Here is a 22,513-nt window from a genome sequence, read left to right as displayed (position 1 = left end):
TTATTGCACAGTTCAAATGGAATTTATAGCAATAAAATACGTAATTCACAGACCCCCCCCCCCCCCCCCCCCCCCTACTTTACCCACCACCCTGCTGATTAATACCAAATGACTCACGCAGGAATGACAAAGCTAACGGCACTTGGATTGCTTAAAATACTCTATATGAAGGTGTCTAAGGATATGTGATCATTTTTGGGAAGAAGCTTGTATAAGATTTTAAAAAAATGCCTTTTTTTAATCCACGACAGATGTTTGGTTTACCTAAATATAGAGCAAAGACGAAGATTCGCTATTAAAATAATACCAAAATAATACTTTAATACTGCAATTGAATTATTTATCAAATAAATGGCTAATTCTTTTGCAATAAAGGGTTAAAATAAGAGAAACGATAGATATATATATAACGATATATATATAACTACTATTATTTGGTCCAACAGGATATTCGAAATAATGAGCTTGAGTTTGGAATTGATTTTGATGGAGCGTTTAAAAAGAAATCAACTTTCTTTTCACCAGAAAGAAATCATAGAATATTTTACTGCATCGAATCCCTGCACTTCATAGGGTATCTTGGCTAGTAAGTATCTTGCGGTTTACTTTTTTCTGGTGTCAATGACTTTCGCCAAGTTTTGCGAGCTTCATTCCGTGCGGGTGGGAGGATGCCAACAGACCAAACATCAGTCACTTTGCCTTCCTTCCGGCCAAAAGTGCGTGTCATGTGAAGAACACAACAAAATGAAGAGATGTGTTGTGATGTGGGGGGGTGTTGGAGTTTGCGGGGCTTAGATGCATGTCAGTTGTCAGATTATGTGTCGGAACAACATTGAGAATAGCAGCTCGCCGCACAATTTATCTACCCCACCCACCTACCCCCCTCTCTCTCTCTATCGCTCCGCTAGAGAACTTTGCCGTTAACCAAATATAGTGTTGCAGCTCCTGCCACAACTGGCGCCCCAAAAGAGTACCCAGCACCCAGCTCGGAGCATGAAATAAATCTATGTACATCTATATGTTGCTCGGGCTTGGCTAGCATCTGGCCGCAACTTTGAATCCGGGATTCTTGGAGCTCTTTAGCTGATTGTTTGCGGTTGGTGTCAACAATTTGGCTGATTAAAAAACAACAAAACAGTAGCTGAGTATGGAATTGGTGGCCATATGAGATGCGAGATGCGAGTTGCGAGTTGCGAGATGACTCAGTTTCATTGTCGTCCTCGTCATCCATCAGAGCGCCAGCCAGCATGAAGATTATTGGCTAGACGCTGGCAAAAACAACAACGACAACAACACCAACGCGAAAACCATAAAAACAAACCCAACCAAAAAACAATCTAAACGTTGCCGACGCATAAATACCCTTGCGGCTGCATGATGTAAATTGTTGAACAATATCATTAATAAATAAATAGTTGAAGTTAAAAGAAGCAGACTTAATTTAATTTAATAATATCAACAACAATTTATTGAAACTGAGAAACAATTAAAAGGAATCAATAGGAATGATATAGTAGTTCGCTGTTGATAAGATTTTGCAGAGCTGTTTGTAGAAAAGTCAAGATAGTAAATGCGACAAGCTTCTGTGACTTTCGATGTGAATGGCGTGAGTATTATAAAAAAACTAAAGATTTAGATGAGATCTTGTAGTGTAGTTTACAATATATATACATATACAAGATAGAAACTGAGCCAATCTGTGTACAACCTGCCGTTAACTGTTTGTGGCTGTCACTTGTCACTTGCTTGCAGCAACAAATATAGCCTATTTATAGGGTATGTAACAAGTCAAAGAACATCCTTCGCTTTGAGCGTGTTAGTGTGATACGCCCCGAATAGACTGGCTGGCAGCCAAAATACAGCTACCCCTGTGGCTAACGTTAAGTGTGGCCCTCGTGCCCCCCTGCCCCACCCCCTTTCGCACACATACACACACAAACACACACACAGTTGCCCCTGGTGCCGCTGTACAGCTGTTAAAGTGCAGTTGGTCTCCAATAAGTAACTGCTTAAAGCGCCATTACGCACATTCGTATGGATCGCATCTCGGCCATAACTCAAAGCTGGCTGCAACAAAGTATCTGGCAGCGCGATGTGGCACATCATTCACATGCGGCAACTGTTGCATGGAGCAGCAGCACAACGGGCCGCTATTTTTAAATGCATATTAATGTGGAGGCAGCTCGCGCCAAATGATGTCGTCGACTTGCGGATGAGTTTTAAATAAAGAAAAGCAGCAGCAGCAGCAGCAGCAGCAGCAGCAGCAGCAGCAACAACAAAAACAACAACAACTAGAAAAAGACCACTTAAATCGAGAAGAAAAAAAAAAGAAGCACATTACGTTTTTCAAATGTGCAACAGCCACGGCAGCGACGCCGACCGCGAGGGCCAACTGCGAGTGGGCGGCCGCTGCGGAGGCGGCTTCAAGCGAAAGTGGCGCCGTCGCTGTCGCCGTCGCTGTCGACGTCAACGTCAACGTCATCGTCTGCGCTGCACTCTGATGACGGATGCATGCATCATTAATTCAACTGAAGCAGCGCAACAACAAAAGCAACAACAACAACAAAATAAACAACAACAAAAAGAGGCAAACGCCAACGCGCTTTGCCTTTCTCTTCATTCTGTGAACTTTTATGCATAATCATAGTGAAAAAAGGGGTATAAGAAAATGGAATGGACATACATATACGAACTTCGCATACACTACAAAAAGTTTCTAAAAGATATATATACTTATATACTAAATGTGAAACATTTCACCATTTCTGTTAAAAATAGATTTAAATAACAGCTGTAAAAAGTTATTACAAATACATGTGCAAAGCTTGGGATTATGCAATAATATGTTGAACATTTCATTTTGAGTAAGAAAAAGTCCGTGAATTTAGACTTTTTCTTGAACAAAGCTAACCTGAATATACATCTGCTTATATTGCAAAAACAAAAAGAAATTACTTATAAAGCTTTTTTGGAAATTCTTAAGAATATTTTCAGTCAGGCAGAGAGCATAACAATTATGGCATAGATATTTCGTTAACAAATTATTGTATATCCATTTAAAAACGATTTGGCTAAACGTGCAATTAAATTGTATTTTATTTATGCATACCCATGTCTTAAATCTGATTTATTGACATTCAGTTCCACAAACTCTCGTCAGCATGTGCATTGCTCGCATGAACCAAAGCTCCCAAATGTGTAGGGTGTCTGAAAGCCAAGTTCGAGCGTCTGGCGAAATGCATTAGTGAGTCAACCGGCGAATGCAATCAGCGCTTGGCCCACATAGCAGGGAGACGAAGTAGAAGCAGTGGAAGGAGGGGCAAGAGGGGTGGAGAGGCAGGACTAGCAACTGTTTGTTGTTGCTGTCTCTATCTAATCATCTATGCGCTTTGTTTACAAAAAGATAAATGGCCACTGTGCGGAGATTGTCTCGAGGTGAAGGGAAGTGTGGCGGGGGATGGGCCGATGTGGAGGAGAATGTGGCGATAGCTGCACTTGGAGGCGTCTCTTGAGATTAGCACGTGTCCAAGCAGTGAATGCAGCTCGCAAGTTGCAAGCTGCAAGCTGCCGCGTCAATCGACAGCTGATGGGCCAGAGAGAGGGGGCACTGCTGCTGCTAGCTGCCACAAGCAATCAATCAACTCATGCAACCGACAGTTGCAACTGATGTTGCTGGTGCTGCGCCCACGTTGCACGTTAATTGATTTTGCAGTGTTTGTGCTTTTGATGAGCTAGGCAACGCAGCGCGGAGGCGCCACAGAGGGGGCAACAAACAGAAAACAGAAAACAAAACGCCACAAAGAGATGACGACTCTCAGATAAGTGGCTAAATAATTGAAAAATCCCATCAACAGATTGACCCAATTCCCTGGAAAGGTTAAAAGTTCAAATAGGAAATGCGAAATTTTTAATTGAATTTCATTTGCAGCTAACCTCGCTTGGTCGGGAAGGGGGCGGTATGGAGGCGGGCGCGAAGGCGTCATAAATGATGTACACCACGGCCGAGCGATTTTGAAATGTGACATAAATGTGAATTTCTTCTTTTTTTTTCTTTTTTCGATGACTCGTTAATTTGGAAGAAGAAATCGAGGGGTATTCGGATCGGAACTGGGCCCTAATTTTAGCCAACTCAGATGTACGAAACATAAAATTAATATAAATTTGTTATGCGGTTTTATGGGGGAACTGTAGCTGCTGCCCCTTGATCCGATCATGCAACGCCGTGGCTGTGGCAGCCAGGTGGGCGTCCCATTCGGATTACCCAATCGAATTTTACAAATACTCAAGCGAGAATTTCGAAAATGTTTTGAAAGTCATTAAGTTTTAGGAGCTAAGCTAATTTTAGCCGTTCTGAAGTGACATTCTTTTCGGTAATTAGCTGGGCGATAAGATAGTTTAGATGCTTTGATTTATTCTAATCTAAGCTGATATTCATCAGCTTGAGATTAAGTTAAAAGATGTTAAAGCAAAGTCAAATCGAAATCGCGTGCAACATTTTTGTTTTAGCTTCACTTAGCATATTTTATATAAAATCTAGACAACAATTGAGCTTATTTCCAGAAATGAACCAACGAGAAAGGATATTATTGAAGATCTTTTAAACTGATATGGTTTTTATGGGCTTGGATTTCTATTGGATTTTTGAAGGAATGGGATTGCTAGACTAACTCTGTAAGGATTTCTTTGGGTGAATAGTAGAATAAAGGGAATTCTTTTTATAAGGTTTTTTTGGACCAACTTTGAAGGCAAAAGTATATATTTAAAGTCTAAGAGATTTTAAGAGAACTTTTCTGCGACCCACCTTTTTCATTTAAATAGCGTATGTAGACTATTACCCAATCCTTAATCCCCTTTATTGTAAATAGCCCTCAAAGTGAATAATTTAAGCTACAAAATAGTGACTATACCCTCATTCCAGAGACTTTCGCTTGGCAGAGATCAGAAGGTACCGGCATATTATCAAATACAAGCCGATCTTTAATAAGTTTTAAAAACGGATCTTTGATCAATAGACTATTTTTTAAAACAATTTCCAAATAAAGGATTGGGTTTCCAATGAGTTTTCTCGAATACTTTCCAAAGTATAAGATTACGAGAGCATTTCACACGAATAGATTTGTCTCTTTGGGAGCTAATTTCGAGAATTTAACTTTTTATAGGTTAAAAAAAACTCAAAATATTCATTAATTTATTTGCATATTTCTTATGCACAAAAATATTTTGAGATTTCTGAAACTTGCCAATTTTGCAAAGTTTCAAATACATTTTGAGCTGTTAAAACTTTCGCAAAGTTGTATTCTACATATTCGGGGAATAAGTTTTAGTCTTTACTGAAAAATTGACGGATCCTGTTTATATATATATATATATGTATATATATATATAGTAGCAATAAATTGAAACGCGCTCAATCGCTTACCTTTTTTCTATAGTTATCCATTCATAAAACTGGTTCGTTGCACGTTTTCAATGTTGAAGTCTTTATCGTTGTTGTTGTTGTTGTCGTTGTTGTCGTTGTCTTGAGTTGTGTGCCAAAGCGGGTGGGCGGAGGGAGGGTTGGCTCATTTTCTCGTGCAGCTAGTGCAGCTGGCGCTGTACGCATTGTCTTTGTTTGTGGCGGCAGCAAACGCAACAGCGGCGACGCTTGGCAGCCACACGGCGACAGGGCAACATTTTATGACACTGCTCAGCCTATGGGTTAATAACCAATTTACTGTTGTTGTTATGTTGCTGTTACTGTTACTGTTGTTGTTGTTGTAATTGTACTAGTTGCAGTTGTTATTGACGCGTTCGCTGCTGTAGCAGCATTTGCGTCTGGCAATGCCCGTAAGCTATGAACGCTGCTGGCAATGCCGAGAGCAACAGCAGCCAGCCAGCGACAGAGTCAGAAAGCTTAGCTTTACTTTTGCGACTGATGCTCCTGTTGTTGTTGTTGTTGTTGCTGCTGCTGTTGTTGTCGTTGTTGTTGTTGTTGCTGTTGTTGTCTTTATATTAATTAATTCTCTAATATAAGCCTATGCATGTATACATGAGTTATGGCAGTCGCTTTGTTGTTGTAAATGGACGTTTCTTGTGTGAGTGTGTGTGTGTGTGTGTGTCTCTCTATTTTGATATGTTGGCATGTGTAAGATGCGCTTGTTGTTGCTGCTGTTGCTATTTGTGCCTTTTCTTGCTGCTGCTCTCCTTCAGATAGTTTATGCACAATTTACATACGCACACACACGCTTATTGTTGTCTGCTTAGCTATTTGCTGCTTTCTTATTTAGTGTTTTTTTTTTTGCTTCTTTAGTTATTTCCATTTTTGCTTTGTGACTCTGCCAGTCAGCTGTCTGTCATTGACATGTGCGCGCGCTCTCACGACGTCCAGCAGGCGCGCTCTCTTCCTGCATTCGCTCTCGCTGCTGCTCTTCCCCTCGCCCAGACTCTCGCAAACGCCAATACACAGCGTGGGGTGGCACTCACTCACTCATTCGCTCACACGCACACACACGCACATGGCAGCGCACATGCACGCTGTAAATGTGAATGGCCGCTTTGTGTGTGTTTGTAGGTTTTTGTATATTTTTGCGCAACACAATGCCAAATTCGGCCTAAAATATACTATATTTGGTGCATTTGGCTGCCTTCAGGCTCGCACGCACAAGCAAACACACTTTCATTCAAACACGCACGCAAACACTATTGCAAGCTTTTATTTTATAGCCAAATTTGATTATTTTTAAGCACTTCTTGCGAACACAATATATATATATATATTTAATTTTTGCTTTTTGTTGTTTTTGTCTTGGAGTTGCCACATAGTTTTGAACGGTTATGTATTTGGGACGTTTGTTGCCACCCCGCGCGCCTTTTACTATGCACCGAATATTTCTTCTTTATTTTCTTTACTCTGCACCAAACTTGTCTTTGTTTATTGTTGTTGCTGCTGGCTTTGAGTAAAATTGTTTAAACAAATGGAACGGAAAATAATAAAACGCAGCCTGTGCAGCAGCGTCGGAGCAGCTACAAGTCTTCTTTTGCACAACTCTTGCGCTGTGCTCTATGTTACGCTGCTTTAGTGGGCCGCTTGCTTTCGTACACTCGTTCGTGCTCGTTCGCGTTCTCTCAGTCAGTCAGTCAGTCAGCTTTTTTATTCGGTGGTTGTTTCACTTTTGGCTTTCTTTTGATTCTTGACGACGCCTCCGCTCCTCTGCCCTTCTGGCAACTCCTGTTCGCTGTGATATCCTGTACACAGCTGGCAACTACAAAGTTGCAGCTCAGGGTAAAACTCTCGCTGCAGTTGCTCGACAAAACGTTCCTTGATTGCCGTCATAAAAAACAATTGGAAACACACGCACACGCACACGTACACACACAACTAAAGAGTCACAGGCGCTCTCTCGCTCGCAGTACGCTCTCTGTCGCCCTATCGCTCTCTTTGGCAGCTGCTGTCAGGCTTTAGGCAAAGCAACCACCGAAATTGCGCTTACAGTTTTAGCGGCACTGTTCAGCCGCACTGTTTGACATGCAGTTGGCGTCTTTGTTGTGTTTGCCATATGCACGCACGCGCGCGCGTTTCATTATGTTTTGGTCGCATTGTCAGCGTTTTGCAACACTGAGCAATGTGTGCCATGTGCGCCTTTGCGTATGCAACAAAAATCGAAACGACTTTAAAGGCATTTTAAAGACAGCGCTCGCCGAGCCGCAAAAAGCCACCCGCCCCGTACAAAATCGAGCTCCGCACTTCCTACAGGCAAGGGACATGCACTTAATTGCCCGGCGTGGGGACAAATTCAAGTGTGTTTATGTTTATATTCTTTCTTTCCGATGCATAATTTATTTGATTGGCATGAGACAAAAAGATGGAAATGCAATTAGGACTGGAGCGAGGGGTGCACAGGTAACATTTGGCTAAGTAAGATTTTAATACGCTCTGCCGGGGTCTACGGAGAGAGGGGAAGAGGGACAGGGACGTTGTTCTATCAAAGCATATATAGGACAAATGCGATTTTCTTTAAGTAGCTAATGAATTGAGCGAGTTCCGATTATAAATTTAAGATAATTTAGAAATAAGATAATTTAGAAATAAATATTATTTTTGGTAGTTTCGAAGATATCTTGACGTATATGCTAACATAGCTGCAAAATCGTATTCAATATCATAATCATATATTTTTTTAAAAGAATCGTTCCAAGACCATTTCTGATAAACTTTCTGATGTTTATAGGATCTGGAATCGTAGTCTCTTAATGTAACTTCTCCTTCTTCTTCTTAAATGGCCTGGGATTCGTGCATGTTGTACAAAAGTCCCTTTTATTGTTTTGGTCAAAGCTTCAATTCTCGTGCGATTTGTCGTAGACTTATTTTCAGAATCACACATGTATTCACTGAAACTGCGAAATCCACCAACACAAGCGGAAAATGGGTGGAAGTTACACAGTCAGCCAAGACAAATGAACATTGTAGATCTACTATTACTCTTCATTTAAATCGTAAACCATAGGCATATTATTTTCTTGTCTTGTCGAACGGGCGTCCAAATCCCAAACTTTGTGCTCTGGTTTATTTGAAGACGCCAAAGTTAATTGTGAACTTGATTTCCAGCAGCGATTCGCCTTCACTCGTTAGCAGCCAGTTTGTCGTGGGTCATGGCTAATAGTTTATAATGGGTGAACCAGCTTAAAGAACCGAGACGGCGCTGTCTAATTGAAGCATAAGTAATGAGCCTGTTAGCGACTTGCGAGCTGCTGTTTTAAACCAGTTCGGGCAGCTGCTGAAAGCTCAGCAAAGGGTTGCAACCCCTGGGCTCGAGTCGAGTCGTAGTCGTTCGCCCGGCTCGCAGCTAGTTAACATCCACGTGTTTGTACATGAATTTAATCTCGGCGCAAACAAAGTAACAAGAATTCAATTTGTCACAGTGGTTGCCAGCGGTAACGGTAAAGCTAAAGCCAAGGGGGCCCAGTCGAGAGATAAAACTGCCTGGAACTTGGAAAATATTTGCATTTCGCCTGCTTTTTGGGCAACAGGCATGGGGGTGGAGGTGGGGTGTTCTGATTGAGAGCGAGAGAGAGGGGTGTGCGGTTGGGCTGTTGCGTAGGTAAAGCCAAAAGCCCTTCGGGACTTGTTAATGCAAACAATGCGCATTTGATATTGAAAACGCGTCGAGTCGAGTCGTGTTGAGGGGTGGGGTGAGGTGGAGTGGAGTGGGGGCTTGGGCGCTTTTTGCTTGCATTCGGGGTAGTTTTGTGTAGTCTGCCTTTGAGCAGGGGCTAGGCGAAAAGGGGGTCGAGGAGGCAAAAGCCCAGCATCACTTGCAACCACACGAACTTGAATGAACGCTGGGCCAAGTGGGAAGGCGGGGGGTGGCAGTTGCGGTTGGTTTTTGGCGAAGGGTAGGGGCCAGTGGGCGGCGTACGCAGCATTGCATTAATGCGTATTTCCGGGTTCTGGAACGGAAGTCGATATATGTATTGTGCAGTGCCGCGTCTGGGGACAGTTGGCGACAACATTTTGTTGTCGCTTGGGTTTGTTGGTCGGTCGCTTGTTTGCCCGCATGTGCCAAAAGTTCGTGTCGCTGTCTGCCCCAGAGTCCAGCCGCAACCATGGAAAACATGTAAAAAACAACGCTGCGCTTGAATGCGCCCGACTGTGCAATACCCTGTGCTCAGCCGATTATCTAGATTCAAATAGGCAGGTGGGGGCGTGGCAAAAGTAAGAACTGTTGGCAATTGAAAAAATGCAACAGTACGCAATGAAAAGGACGGAACAATAAAGCACTTTAGGCACTCTGACTCTAAAACTGTAACAGCAAACAGTGGCTCCAAAACGGTGACTTAAATGCCACTAAAACTGTGAAATACCTGGGTTTCCTTAATGTGGCCTTGAGGCTACCCATCGGAGTCATTTCACAAAACTGTGACTCCAAAACTGTACATTTCCAACTGTGACTTTAAATTGTATGTCAGACAGACTTTTGCGACTTTTAGGGCGCAGAAAGTCAGTTTCAGCTTTGATGGAATTCATCAAATGACTCACATAACTTAGACGCTAAAACTGTAATTAATCTATGTGACTTTCAAACTGTAAATCATCAAGAAGAAGAGACTACTTATACGAATTGGACAAAAGTCGAACCGTGCAGCATGTCAATATACCCTGGCTTCCTCTACTTTACAGAGTATTAAACCAGTTGTGATCCTGGCTGCGATGGCCGATGGTCGCATTGTCATGTAAATGCCGCACACGCTTAAATGCTTTAAACTGGCCTCTAATGAGGCCCAGACGCGGCTTCTGATGCCTGCCGTCTGGTTGCCAAGGATGCTACCCTTGTTTTAATATCCTTTGTGCCCAGTCGCAGGCTATAGGGTCGGTCGGGGGTCGGTTGGGGTTGGTTGCCAGCTAACTGTCAGTCATTTAATAGCTTACCTTATCTTCAGCTTCCTCGGCGCGTTCTTCCGCTTCGATGACGCGTTGTTCGAGTTCCGTTAACTGCAAAATAAGAAAGTGAAAACCGTATGAATATGTGAGAAATATATAGATAGAGAGAGAGTAAGAGAGAGAGAGAGAGACAGGAAGGTTTCGTAAACGTTCTTAAACGACGAAAATCATGTGCAAATAATCGAATGGCTAAGTTTATCAGCACATGACACATCAGTATTATTATTTAAGGTTTTTTATTCTTTTTCTTATAAAGCGGCATTTTCACCTTATTTATTCCATCTTCTTTAAATAAAATGTCAAAATGACATGCAAAGGTGGCAACGCCATGCTAGGTGGCAGCACCGTTCCCTGATAGCTGTCACAATTTAAGCTAAGATGAGTTAATAGACTATCAGATAAGCCCACAAAATCAAGATGTTAAAGTATTTGTTAAGTTTGACTAGAAGTGTTTGCTCTTTCGCTTTACATCCGATCGATTTATAAATATATAGATATAGATATTGTAGACCGGAACAAAGTTTCCATTACGAAAACTAATTTCTAGATTTCCCCTATACATAGGGATCGGGACATAACTGTACTACACTTGCATAAAAAAAGCTTTTTAAATCAACTTATTCTTTTTGCATAAGGCATTTTTGCAATAACAGAATATTTTTTTAAAATACATAAATATTCTTTTAAATATTATTTTACTGTATGCTTTATTTTGTTTTGTTTTATATTTTTTATTGAACATATATATTTTTTCTTTGAATAATCCTTGGCAACAGCTTTGACAGAATCTTAAGAAAGCTCAAGCGTCTAGTTCAGACAGCCACCAGCTGCAGCTGAGCCACAAGCCGGTTTACTAAATTTCCCTGTATTTGGTGTGGTAAAGTTGTAAAGCTTGGCGCACAGAAACTGTGTTGAGTTGCGCTTGTCGAGGCACAGATGGCGGCACGAGTGCTGCTGAACGCATTCCTAACTGACTCGAGCCGAGCCGAGCGAAGCTGTTCCACGCCCACAACAGCTGCCTGCTTGCGCCCAGCGCGGCATCCACATCAATCAATCAATCAGTCAGTCAGTCAATCAATCATAGCAAATGACAGACTATTTGCGGTTAGTAAGGATAATGCGCCAGCTAATACAATTCATGGCGAATGCTCGCAGAAGCAGGCGGAAGTTGTAAATGAGGGCTGGATTGAGTGAGGCGAGGGTCGTGTGCTCCATATTGAGTTGACGGCGCCAAAATGTCTGCGGAAGTAATATACACATAGCACCGGCCCCCATTATTCTTGGCGTGTGCCACACCTTGGCGAGCCGCCGCCCAAAGGCCACTTGAGGCAGCCACAAACAGGAGGCGGACGCGGACAAGGGGGTGGAGGCGGAGTCGGTGGCGGTTGGGGTTTGTCAAAGCAGCTCACCGGTCTACGACTAGGCGAGGGAAATGCTAATCTCGCGCTTTTAACTGCTCAATGGTTTGCCATTAACAGGGCCCATCACGGATATAAGGGAGCAAAGTCAAAGTCGACCCCCGGCCAACCTCTCACGGAACTGCTTGTGGGTGTGTTCTGTACCGAGGCACTCGAGGAATTCCATCAATTAATCATCAGAGTGGCCCGCGAGCGCCATCAACGTTAAGGACTTGATTCCGCTATATAGAGCAGAGCTAACCCGCCCTCCCCCTTTCCCTCCTCGCCCAGCCCTCTGAACCGCCATCTATTTGAATGCTTTGGAGTGCATTAATTTCCGCATTTTATGGCATTTAAGTGGCCATTCAGAGCGTGAACTTCAAGCGGCTTCCATTGATTGATGGCTGCCAACCAAAAATATGAAGGAGCTGCCCGCTCCGCCCCGAATAAAAACATAAACAGAAGCTGCAGCAACAGCAGCAGAGAAGGACGCGGAGCAGCAGCGACAGCAGCTGCGGAAGTGCCGGATGTGGAGCATATGGCGGGGCTAGCGGGGCAACGGAACTCATCGAGTCAACCAGCTTGACTCTGGCATTTAGCTAAAGGCGTCTCTCAGGTTTCACTTTAGCGACCAGGATAATGTTCGAAGGCTGCGGCAGGCAGCTCCTTATCGCGCCCCAACAAAAAATTGATGCCTCGGCGCGAAATTTAATAGCTGATTAAGTCCATAACTCGATAATGGCAAATTATATTCCTGTCTCGTTGGGCGCAACTTTTTGATAGACCAGTTTCTGCCTGGGCTAGAAAATGGCATTCAATCCCAATTGGACATAATTCTTCTTCGAAAAAGAAATGGGCTTGAGAAAATGGAAGTTACATTAAAGCAAGCAGATATACATTTAAGGTTTACTTCGCCTACACAAAGTCTTGTTTAGAACATTCCCCATTTTTTTATGCAAAACAAAACATATCTCAAAATCGAAACTTATCGATTTTCTAGAAATAGCGCGATGAAGAGATATGATGAAATCGATATTTTTCGATATTTGGGATTACTCAGGATTAAATTCACCTAGACCAAGTCCGGTTAAGAAAATTCCATATATAATAAGCCACGTCTCAAAATCGTTATCTATCGATATTATCAAATTGGCACGATATATCGACAAATGATATGACAAACTGAAAATGATATGGTTTTATTCTTGAGAACAGAAGGCAGCGACTCAGGTCGTACTCAGGTCAAGATTCGCCTAGAACAAGTTCCGGAAAGAACATTCGTCATTTTAATAATCTTCAATGCACGACATTTTTGATAAATTATGATAAATGCAAGGTGTTTTCTTCAGTTATCGAAAATGATGGCCTATTTAATCTAAGATCTAGAGTCCAAGAGTTGACCCCTATCCAGAGGCTGCCGACGACGCATTCTATAAGAATAGTTGTTTTTATTAAGTATACGCCAGCATATTTCATTAAATGGAGTTCGAATTTAGAGTACCATTAAATTGGGCCAGGTGGCGACACGATTCAGTTCAACGGCACTCACCATGGGATTGTCGAGCTCCTCATCGACGATGACAATTTCCAAGGTGAGCGTCGATACCGCATTCCTGGAGAGTTCCGCATCAGCTGTGTGCCTGATGCAGCAGCAGAAAATGCGGCTCAGAATGTGCCTCCACATGCCGTCGATGCCAAGAGCTGTCGTCCAACTGCTTAGCTGCTCCGGCAAAGCCATTAAATGGCCGCTGTGCGTCACCCGGCGAAGCCATCGGAGATCGTCTAATCGGATAAAAACAGCTGTCAGTCGACTGTCATTCAACTGTGTTGCTATCAGCTGGAACACTTAATCATGACCAGCCGATGGGGCCGGTGCTATAAAGGCGCTGCGCTTGGACTTGGCAACCAGTTGCACTGCGAGATGTGCACCAGCCTGGGCAAGTTCTTCAGCTGCACCCAAGCGGCCGAGGAGGAGCGCGAGCACAGCAGACAAGATGACCAGCAGGGCTACAATTTTGATGAGCGCCACAGGCAGCAGCTGATGGCGCTGAGCAATCTCAGCGCCGAGGCAATGGCCCAGCGTCGGCGCCCCGTGCGGCCCAAGCAGCCGCCGCCGCCGCTGCCCCGCTCGCAGTCGCATAGAGCAACTGGGCTGACAAGCAGGCAGCGGGAGCGGGAGCGTGAACGAGAGCGGGAGCGAGAGCGAGACAATTGCAATTCGTATACGGCCATGGAGCGGCATGATCAGATCCTCGAGGACAATGCGGAGCAGCTGTAGGCAGACGGCGGGCCGCGGACAGAGCCAGAGGCAAGGCGAACATAGCGTAGACATACATACATATATATGTATATATAAAAATAAACACATTAAAGAGCAACATGGTAAAAAGTTAAACAAATGCCCCAATGGCTCATCAATATTGTAAACAGGGCGCGGGGCAGGCTGAGTTTGGGTTTGAGTTTGGCTTTTTTTGGGCAAAAGTTGTAGCAGTCAAAAAGCTAATGGATTAGGCCAGAAAGTGCGAGTGTGCTCGAAAGTTATGCGAGGTTTGCGTGCGTGTAGGCAACCAGCCAGGGGCAGGGGCACAAGGCGGGGGAGGGGCGGCTGCCAAGGTGTGTCCCGGCCATACACACATACACACACACACATACTAGGCAAGTGTTGCCTTTGGCTGTTTAATTATAGGCGCTACTGCTGCCAATTGGCAACTTAATTGGACCTTTTGACCAGGCTTTAAGCAGCTACATTTGTACTTAATTGCAGGGGCGTTTCACAAATAGTTGTTGTTGTTGCTGTTGCTGTGGTCATAACGCAGCCCACAGGGACATACCATTTGGGTGTCAACTCGAACTTTGTAGTTAACTACCGAATGGCAAACACAAATCTCATTTGCCAGCCACGAATGCAATTTGGTACAAACAAATGGCCACAAGCAGACACAGAGACAGAAATGGAGAGCAAGAGAGAGACAGAAAGACAGACAGCTGTTTGTTGCTGCAAACAGTTGGTACAGACATGTAAGCATTTGGGCATTTATTTGAATCATTAGTTGCCCAAAAACAGCTGCCTTTTGCCATTGATGGGTGTCAAAAGACACACATTCACTTCAAGTCTTTCGCAGTTACATACTAAGGCTGCAGTGTTGTCATTGTCATTGTCATTGTCATTGTCATTGTCATTGTCATTGTCATTGTCATTGTCATTGTCATTGTCATTGTCATTGTCATTGTCATTGTCATTGTCATTGTCATTGTCGTTGTCGTTGTCGTTGTCGTTGTCGTTGTCGTTGTCGTTGTCGTTGTCGTTGTCGTTGTCGTTGTCGTTGTCGTTGTCATTGTCATTGTCATTGTCATTGTCATTGTCATTGTCATTGTCATTGTCATTGTCATTGTCATTGTCATTGTCATTGTCATTGTCATTGTCATTGTCATTGTCATTGTCATTGTCATTGTCATTGTCATTGTCATTGTCATTGTCATTGTCATTGTCATTGTCATTGTCATTGTCATTGCCATTGTCATTGTCATTGTCATTATCACATAGACGGACATGGCTAGATCGATTAAACTTCTGACTTCTTATCTAGAAAATATAGATTCTAGGATAGCAGATTCGTTTGGCAACAGCGTCCTTCACAGAAGATCCACTAGGTCGAAGAGCAAATTAGGACCCACTGCGCCCTATATATTAACCGGCTAGTTTTTACATTGTTAAAAAGCTGGCGACTTTGACTAAAGACACACAAATGGCGCATAGCGCAACACCGACTTTAAAAGCCGTTTAACAAATATCTAATATCTAAAAAAAAAAAAAAAACACTTGCCCAGCTTCATTATAACCGCTTTACTCAGTGTCTAGGGGTACGGAGTATTCAGAATATACGAATCAAATCCAAATATCAATTACATCTTAATTTAAACAACATTTGCAAACTTAATTACTCGTTAAAAAAAAATAGTTAAGGCTTCACAATTTATTATTTTGTGGAATATGAATTTCGTGTTTATTATTGATAATTCAGTTGGAATATTTTATGAGCAGGATATGTTTGTGGATGTCACAAAATTAAACAATTAGTGCCAGAGGCAATCGAATATGCGGTGAGGAGCCTTTGTTAGCATTTGACATGCGGATTAATATATCGTGCTATTAAATTTCTATCCATTTCATTTGTGTTTATTTATCTTTTGTGTGTGCTTTTATTTATTTATTTATTATTTATTTATATTCACTGTTATTTACTTTATATACGTATTTTATCAGCTGCCACCTGCTCATGTGTTATTATATTTGATTTAATTGCAAAAAGTTAATTTAAAATTGTTGTAATTGAATTTTATTGTTGTTGTTGTCGTAGTCTGGCCATAATGACATTTGGGCTCTGATTAATATTTTGCCATTTGGTTATTGTCAATAAAACGCAATTGGATAATTGAGTGCTTTAATTGAAGTCCACAACTAAATTGCTTAATAAATAAACAAATACATCTACATAATGAATAGTCTTTAAAGCTAAATAATCAACTCGGGTAGGCGGGGATCATCGTAGCCCAGGTCGTCGTCCAGCTCCAGCTCCAAATTGAGCACCGAGTCATAGTCGGCGCCCATCCCGACTGGCAGATCAATTGACGTCTCATCCGTATTGCTGGCCGGCGTCTGGCACATAGTTGCCGGTGACGTGGGCGTGGCAGCTGCTGTGGGCGGCAGTGGCAGTTGGGCTGTTGTTGCCGCTGGGCTGGGCGAATTGAGCGCCGGTTGGCCCAGTATCGATTTGCGGCACTTAAAGAAATCCAGAAGGAGGGAGAGCAACATTCTGGCCGCCATTGCCGATCGAGACGCACTGAGAAATAGAACCTGGGCTCAGCTGCATTTTAATGTAAGCCCCAAAGCACTTTGTTTATCTATATGTGGTTGTTGTTCCTGTTGTAGCTGAATATCGATTGACTTCAGCTCAAAGCGTCCCAACTGCATCGGCAGCTGCTTTTCACCCGATTGTTTGTAAGCCACTAAACGAAACTGTCGCAATGACACTGGGCGAAACTTTACTATTCGTATAGCTGAGTTTCTACGTATTCGAACACATATAACTGTGCGCTTAAATGCACTTCAGCACACTGAATGATATTTTAATCACACAAGACAAAAAACGCTACATGTCACATATAGTTAACACTTAAAGCTCAGCTAAAAGCATTTGAAAGCTTAGCGAAATCAAAGCGCAGCTAAAAGCACATTAAAGCTATCCGAAAGGAAAGCTCAACTGAAAGCACGTTGCAGCTATCCGAAACAAAAGCTCAGCTGCAAGCTGTTTTTTTTTTTCCACCACTTTCAGCGAGTGTCATTAACAATTGCGCTGAATTTGAAAATTAAATCAAAATCTAAGCGTAACAATTAGCGCAACGAATGTTGGCAACGGCCCATAGATAGAGCCAGGCTGGCGACTTAAAGGCTGAGTCGTAGGGAGGGAGCTGGCTAGGGGAGGGGGGTTGGGTGCGTCTCTTGTAATAAACAGTTAAGCAAATGGCAAAGTTAATTAAAATTAAATGCAGCCTGCACGAGTTGCTTGTTCTGGCATTATGAATAATAAATAAATACATAAATATTAATGCAATATACTTACATATACTTATGCATTTATTCAATATATTCAAATTTATGTACACACACACAAACCAAGAGATACACACGCACACATAGACAGGCATATGCACAACAAATGCATTATATAATTACATTTATGCGCGCGCCCATCAAATTGAATGGCTAACACATTTGCATAATGCACTTCCCCTCTTGTAGACCCCCCCTTCCCCACACCATTCACTCAGCTCCACCCATGCGCATTCACAACAGCTGCTTTTCGTTTTAAAATTGTATTAATGGGCTGGCCGAGGGTGGTAGGGGGGGGGGGTGGTGGTGGTGGAAAAGAGCTGTTGCAGAAGCAAATGGCACGCTCATCGTTTTGCTCACTTTATTTGTTTGTTTTCTTCCGTTTTTTTTTTTTTTTACTAGCTTTCGCTCCTCTGTGTTCTTCCACTGTCCGTCCCGGCGACGGCTATTTTAATTAAGGGACGGCGCACAGGGATTGGGTCCACTTGGTGGACGCCAACTGAGCTTTCACGCAGTGTAAAACAGCTGCAGCTTTATGAGTGCAGCATAAATTAAAATTTACAAAAATTGCTTATTTTCAATTATGAATGAAATAAGTTACTTGCAATTATTTCGCTTAAGAAATCGCTGCATTATAAATCAATCTAGTCAATTCATCTACAAGCGTGGAAAGTGAGTGAATCGAAATTGCTTACTACCTATTTTCTAAGCGAAGCACATATTCTTTTTCTTTCGAAAGTGGTTTGTTTAAAAATATAAATGTAATGCAAGGAAGAGTTTAAATATATGAGAAGCCAAGATGGAAGCAAGCCCGCTGTCCTGGGCTCACGAATCGAGCCCGAAAGCTGGAAAGAGCTGGTACAAATCGTAAACTTAACCAGTTCCAAATTTATTTTTCATTTGCAGCTCCGATGTTAACAAACATTTTAAACTATTAAGACAGGTGTCTTTTTTGCATATTGACAATCCCCCCGTATGGTCGAAAAATGGGCGGAATGAGCCGTTGCTCATATAATGGAGCACACGTATGAAGTGAAATCAGTTGAGTTGACTTGTCGACCGTCAAATGCACAACTGCACGTTTTTTTTGTTTCTATTTTTGTGGTAAAACTTTAAGCAGGCCAACAGCGTCGCGTAGGCAATTGGTGTCAATTGCATCAAGGCCAACAAACAAGCACACAGCTAACACACACACGCACACACATGCACGCACACATTCCTCTTAGCGACAAGCCGCATGTTTTTGGGCCATTAACCCATTGAAAAAGAGTGGAAGGGTATAATGGTCTTGTGCAAATGAATGTAACAGGCGACAGGACCCCACATAAGGTATAGAAGTTCCTATCCATCTGTATAAACTTACTTTATAATATTTTATTTTGGATACGAATTCCCCATTCCCTTAAAAATGGTTAACAAATCATGATCATGCTCATTAGAGCAAGAGCCTTGTGCTTTGTTATGTTCACACTCTTATATGCCATATTTAAGCTCTGGAATTTGCATTGTGATCGGACTATAGAAACCGAAGTATATGAGAAATAGTGGGACGGGAAATCGTCGGATGTGAGTATCTTCTAGTCGGAGAGACCCGACTAGCGCACTCTTTGTTTAAATATGTACATTTACCTGTGCAAGTTATTCACATAAGCCGCATGTTGTTGACTTTGGATCAAGTACGCCACACGGAACGTCAGCAAATGTTGGCCCAAAAATGTAGGCTAACAGGGGTTAAGGTGCCTCATTAACCAAATCGTTAAACTTTAAGGGCGACTGCAGGTGCAACTGAAATTGGCCAGCTGAGCTAATTAAGATGCGGCAGCCAAGAGAGTCCGGCTAAAGGCAGCGCAGGGCATGGTCGCCTGACTTGTTAAGCAGCTCAGGTCAAATTGACACAAATTGGCGTGGGACAAGTACATCATAGCAATCAGATTATCAGCAGCAGCAGCTGTGGCATCTGAGGCAGCGACAGCGACGTTAATTCCTCTTGTCCATGTTGTCTTCCATCGTTGCGACTATCAACTTACTTAAGGCGTCTTGCAACAGCGCCAGCCCCCTCCAGACCCTTTCCCTTTATCGCCTGGCAGCCAACGTGCTGCTGTCTGCAGCCCAATTGAAGGCAAGACACGCAACGCTTTGCAGCTGCTTTCAATCATGACGCACGGATTAGGACTTAGGTTAAAGATTAATAAAGCCAGCAGCAGCAACAGCAGCAGCAGTAGGAGGCGGGGCCGTCGCAAGACTACAACGGCTTCTTCTAGTTAGTCAGTTAGTCGGAAGCCGGCGTCACGCCCACCATTATTTTGCTCTGCGGCATGACAAAAGCTAAGCCGATTGCCAGCAGCAGCGGCAAAGCTTTTCCAAAAAACAACTACAAAAAAAATTCGCTTCAAGCAATTAGGTTAAGCGTAAGACAACCGAAGCAAAGCGCAAAATTTAAGGAATACCGCTAAAGCTGAAGATACCAGCCATATCTCTATATCTGTGTTAGATTTGAAAAGGTAAGATACAAAACACAAGGAATACATTAAAATCAAAAGAAATCTCTATTGTGTTGTAATGCATTTAAATTTAAGCGATTGCCCCTAATATAAAAAACTGCCTCGCTTGCATGTTCCACGAAATACCTATATTATGTTAGGCTTAGGACTGGAATAACAAAGGACTTCAAAAATGTAAATAATTTGAAAATGTCTGTTGCATTTCTTGCATTTTTTCTACAGAATACCCCTGATGTCTTGGCCCAGTGAAACAGGCAAGTACGGGAGTAAGAGAATATTAGGGAATATCATCAGCATCAGTTTTGCGAGACTTAAGCAACACTTCGCTTGTGTTCAGCTTCGTTTAAGACTTAAGGAATGCCCCTAGTGTGGTACTTCAAGTGCTAAGCAAACTCTAAATCACAAGTAAAAATATCGAGGTTTAAACAAAAGTTTTTTTTTTTTTCAAATAATCTGAAATGACATCGAGTAAAAGTTGTTTGCATAACAAATGAAAATAATAATCCATATACTATCCCTGTGCATAATTTGATTAAAAATTATTAAGCATTTGACTGAATACATTTCTGTCATCTAACTTAAGCAATACACAGACTGAAATCTCTCGCAGATTTCCGAGTTTTCTCAGACACAGCTGAACCAGAAAAGGAAATAAAACAAATCGTGCTTATGTCCAAAAAGTTTCAAGTGCTGTTCGAAGCAATTTAAAAGTTCAAAACCTGAGCCACAATTTTTGCCGTCCATTATATATATATATATACATATATCTCATATTGAGCAAGATATTTGTGCTTATATTTTGTGAATACTGCGATTTTTAAGAAAAATGCTAACGAATTTCAAAGGAGAGAAAAAAACAGACGAGGAGCAGCACTTGGAACTGAAACAATGCAAAATGAGTGCATGAATAAATGAATGAGTGACTGGCAGAGGAAAGAGAAGTACAAGAAGTAGAAGAAGCAGACGCTGCAGTCTATTAGCAGTTGATAGCCGTAGTCCCAAGCACTTGCGGCCAAGAGTGTTAAAGATAAAGGACAAAAAAAAAAAAGAAGGGAGAAAGAGACAAAACAAAAAAAAAGCCCAAACAATTTACAGGCGTGCGCGCAATCAGATGGCAAGAAGAGCAATTAGTGCATACTTTTAGGCTTTGGAGCGTCAAGCAAAACATGAAGAGCGCCTCAGAGAGAGAGAGAGAGAGGGTGGGAGAGGCAGGGATAGACAGGGGCAGACAGCACAAAGCGCAAATGAAAAGACGCGCGTGCAATAATCACTGCCAAGTGCTGCATATTTATAGGCGCAATCAAGTTAATTGCGCAGAGAAAACCAAAAGAGAAACAGAAATAGACGCAGATAACAGACACAACAGCTAACAACAACAGCGAGAGCGAGAGCGAGAGCGAGAGCGAGAGTGCCAGTGGAATGCTTAAACAAAAGCAAGACAGCAACTGTTAATGGACTGCGACTTGAATGGCAGCGTGCAGGCGGGCGGTGGGAGGGGCAGCAGGGCAACGGGGGCAGTCGCGTTTAGGTAGCGAGCAAGAAGCAGCAGAATAACTGTTTCTTAGGTAAATAATGTGTTCGTTTTACATCTCCTCTTTTTTTTTCATTTTATTTGTTTTTTTGTTTATACCCTGCAGCTATCAAATGTCCAAAACAGTGACAAGGTGGCAACTCCGCAGCCATAAGTCATTTATAACAGCGTGTGTCTATATGTTGGGCAAATGGGTCTATAGATAAATCCGATAGGTTGCCATTTAGGATCGTGTTAATGGTATTTGGTTAATCTTAAACAACCTCACAATCACCACAGCAGATACTTAAGAAATATAAAAACTTGAGCGCAGAAATTTCGAATAGAGAAGCTCAAAGAATATGATGGAATAATTCTCCTACAAGACTATTCAAAAGGGAGATTAGAGGCTGGTTGCTGTTAACAAGAAACTTATATATCTTGATCTATCGTCTTTAGATATATTTGCTTTAAAAGCAACCATACGACCTATCATTATAGCAAATATAGCTTCTAGGCGATACGACTTTGGTCAGACACAATACTATGCGACCTATTCGCCAGAACTTAATATATATATACCACATGAAAGTACCTTTGGATGTACATATTTTTTCACAGAAGATTTATAGCATAGTCGACAGATCTGATGCGACTTTGCTGCATTAATAGAATATAATAGTTAAATACTCTTGGCCTGTTTAAAGTCGTTTAAAGTCCCACTCTCGACTAGATGATGGCAATTTGCGTAGTTTTTTCTATGCTAATTAGCTTAATTGTGGGCATTTAGTATGTGCTTTTTTTCATGTATGCCTTGTCAAGTGGCAGCCACTCGTAATTGCCACTCAAAGTTCAATGCAATATGCAAGCTGCCGCACGGCGCCGCTAAGTATGCAATAATATTTTTCTACTCTTGCCAAGCGGCAAGTGGCACTTGAACTTGTCCACTTCAGCTGGCCGTGCGGCCAAGAATTATGCAACAAGACGCTGCCAGAGGCGAGTCGTGGCAAAAAGCCAAAAGCGAAGCAGAGAAAGAAAACACACACAAACTTTTGACTCAATTTACGATTGGTTCAG

At 42.3% G+C, this 22,513-nt stretch overlaps 1 protein-coding gene across 2 annotated transcripts in view; it reads right to left on the bottom strand.

The window, feature by feature from the left end:
- Nucleotides 1–22,513, bottom strand: part of LOC115767031 (uncharacterized protein CG43867) — a 137,689-nt gene that overhangs the window by 21,914 nt on the left and 93,262 nt on the right. For both annotated transcript variants that reach the window (XM_030711157.1, XM_030711158.1), the window contains exon 4: nucleotides 10,406–10,468. In XM_030711157.1, the coding sequence (XP_030567017.1) occupies nucleotides 10,406–10,468 (63 nt within the window). The remainder of the gene's footprint in view (nucleotides 1–10,405; nucleotides 10,469–22,513) is intronic.

Source organism: Drosophila novamexicana, unplaced genomic scaffold (genome assembly GCF_003285875.2).
Source record: "Drosophila novamexicana strain 15010-1031.04,08,12 unplaced genomic scaffold, DnovRS2.1 tig00001302-arrow-arrow-pilon, whole genome shotgun sequence".
Lineage (NCBI taxonomy): Eukaryota > Metazoa > Arthropoda > Insecta > Diptera > Drosophilidae > Drosophila > Drosophila novamexicana.
The sequence above is the reverse complement of the archived record's forward strand: the minus strand, read 5'-3'. Positions and strand labels throughout refer to the sequence as shown.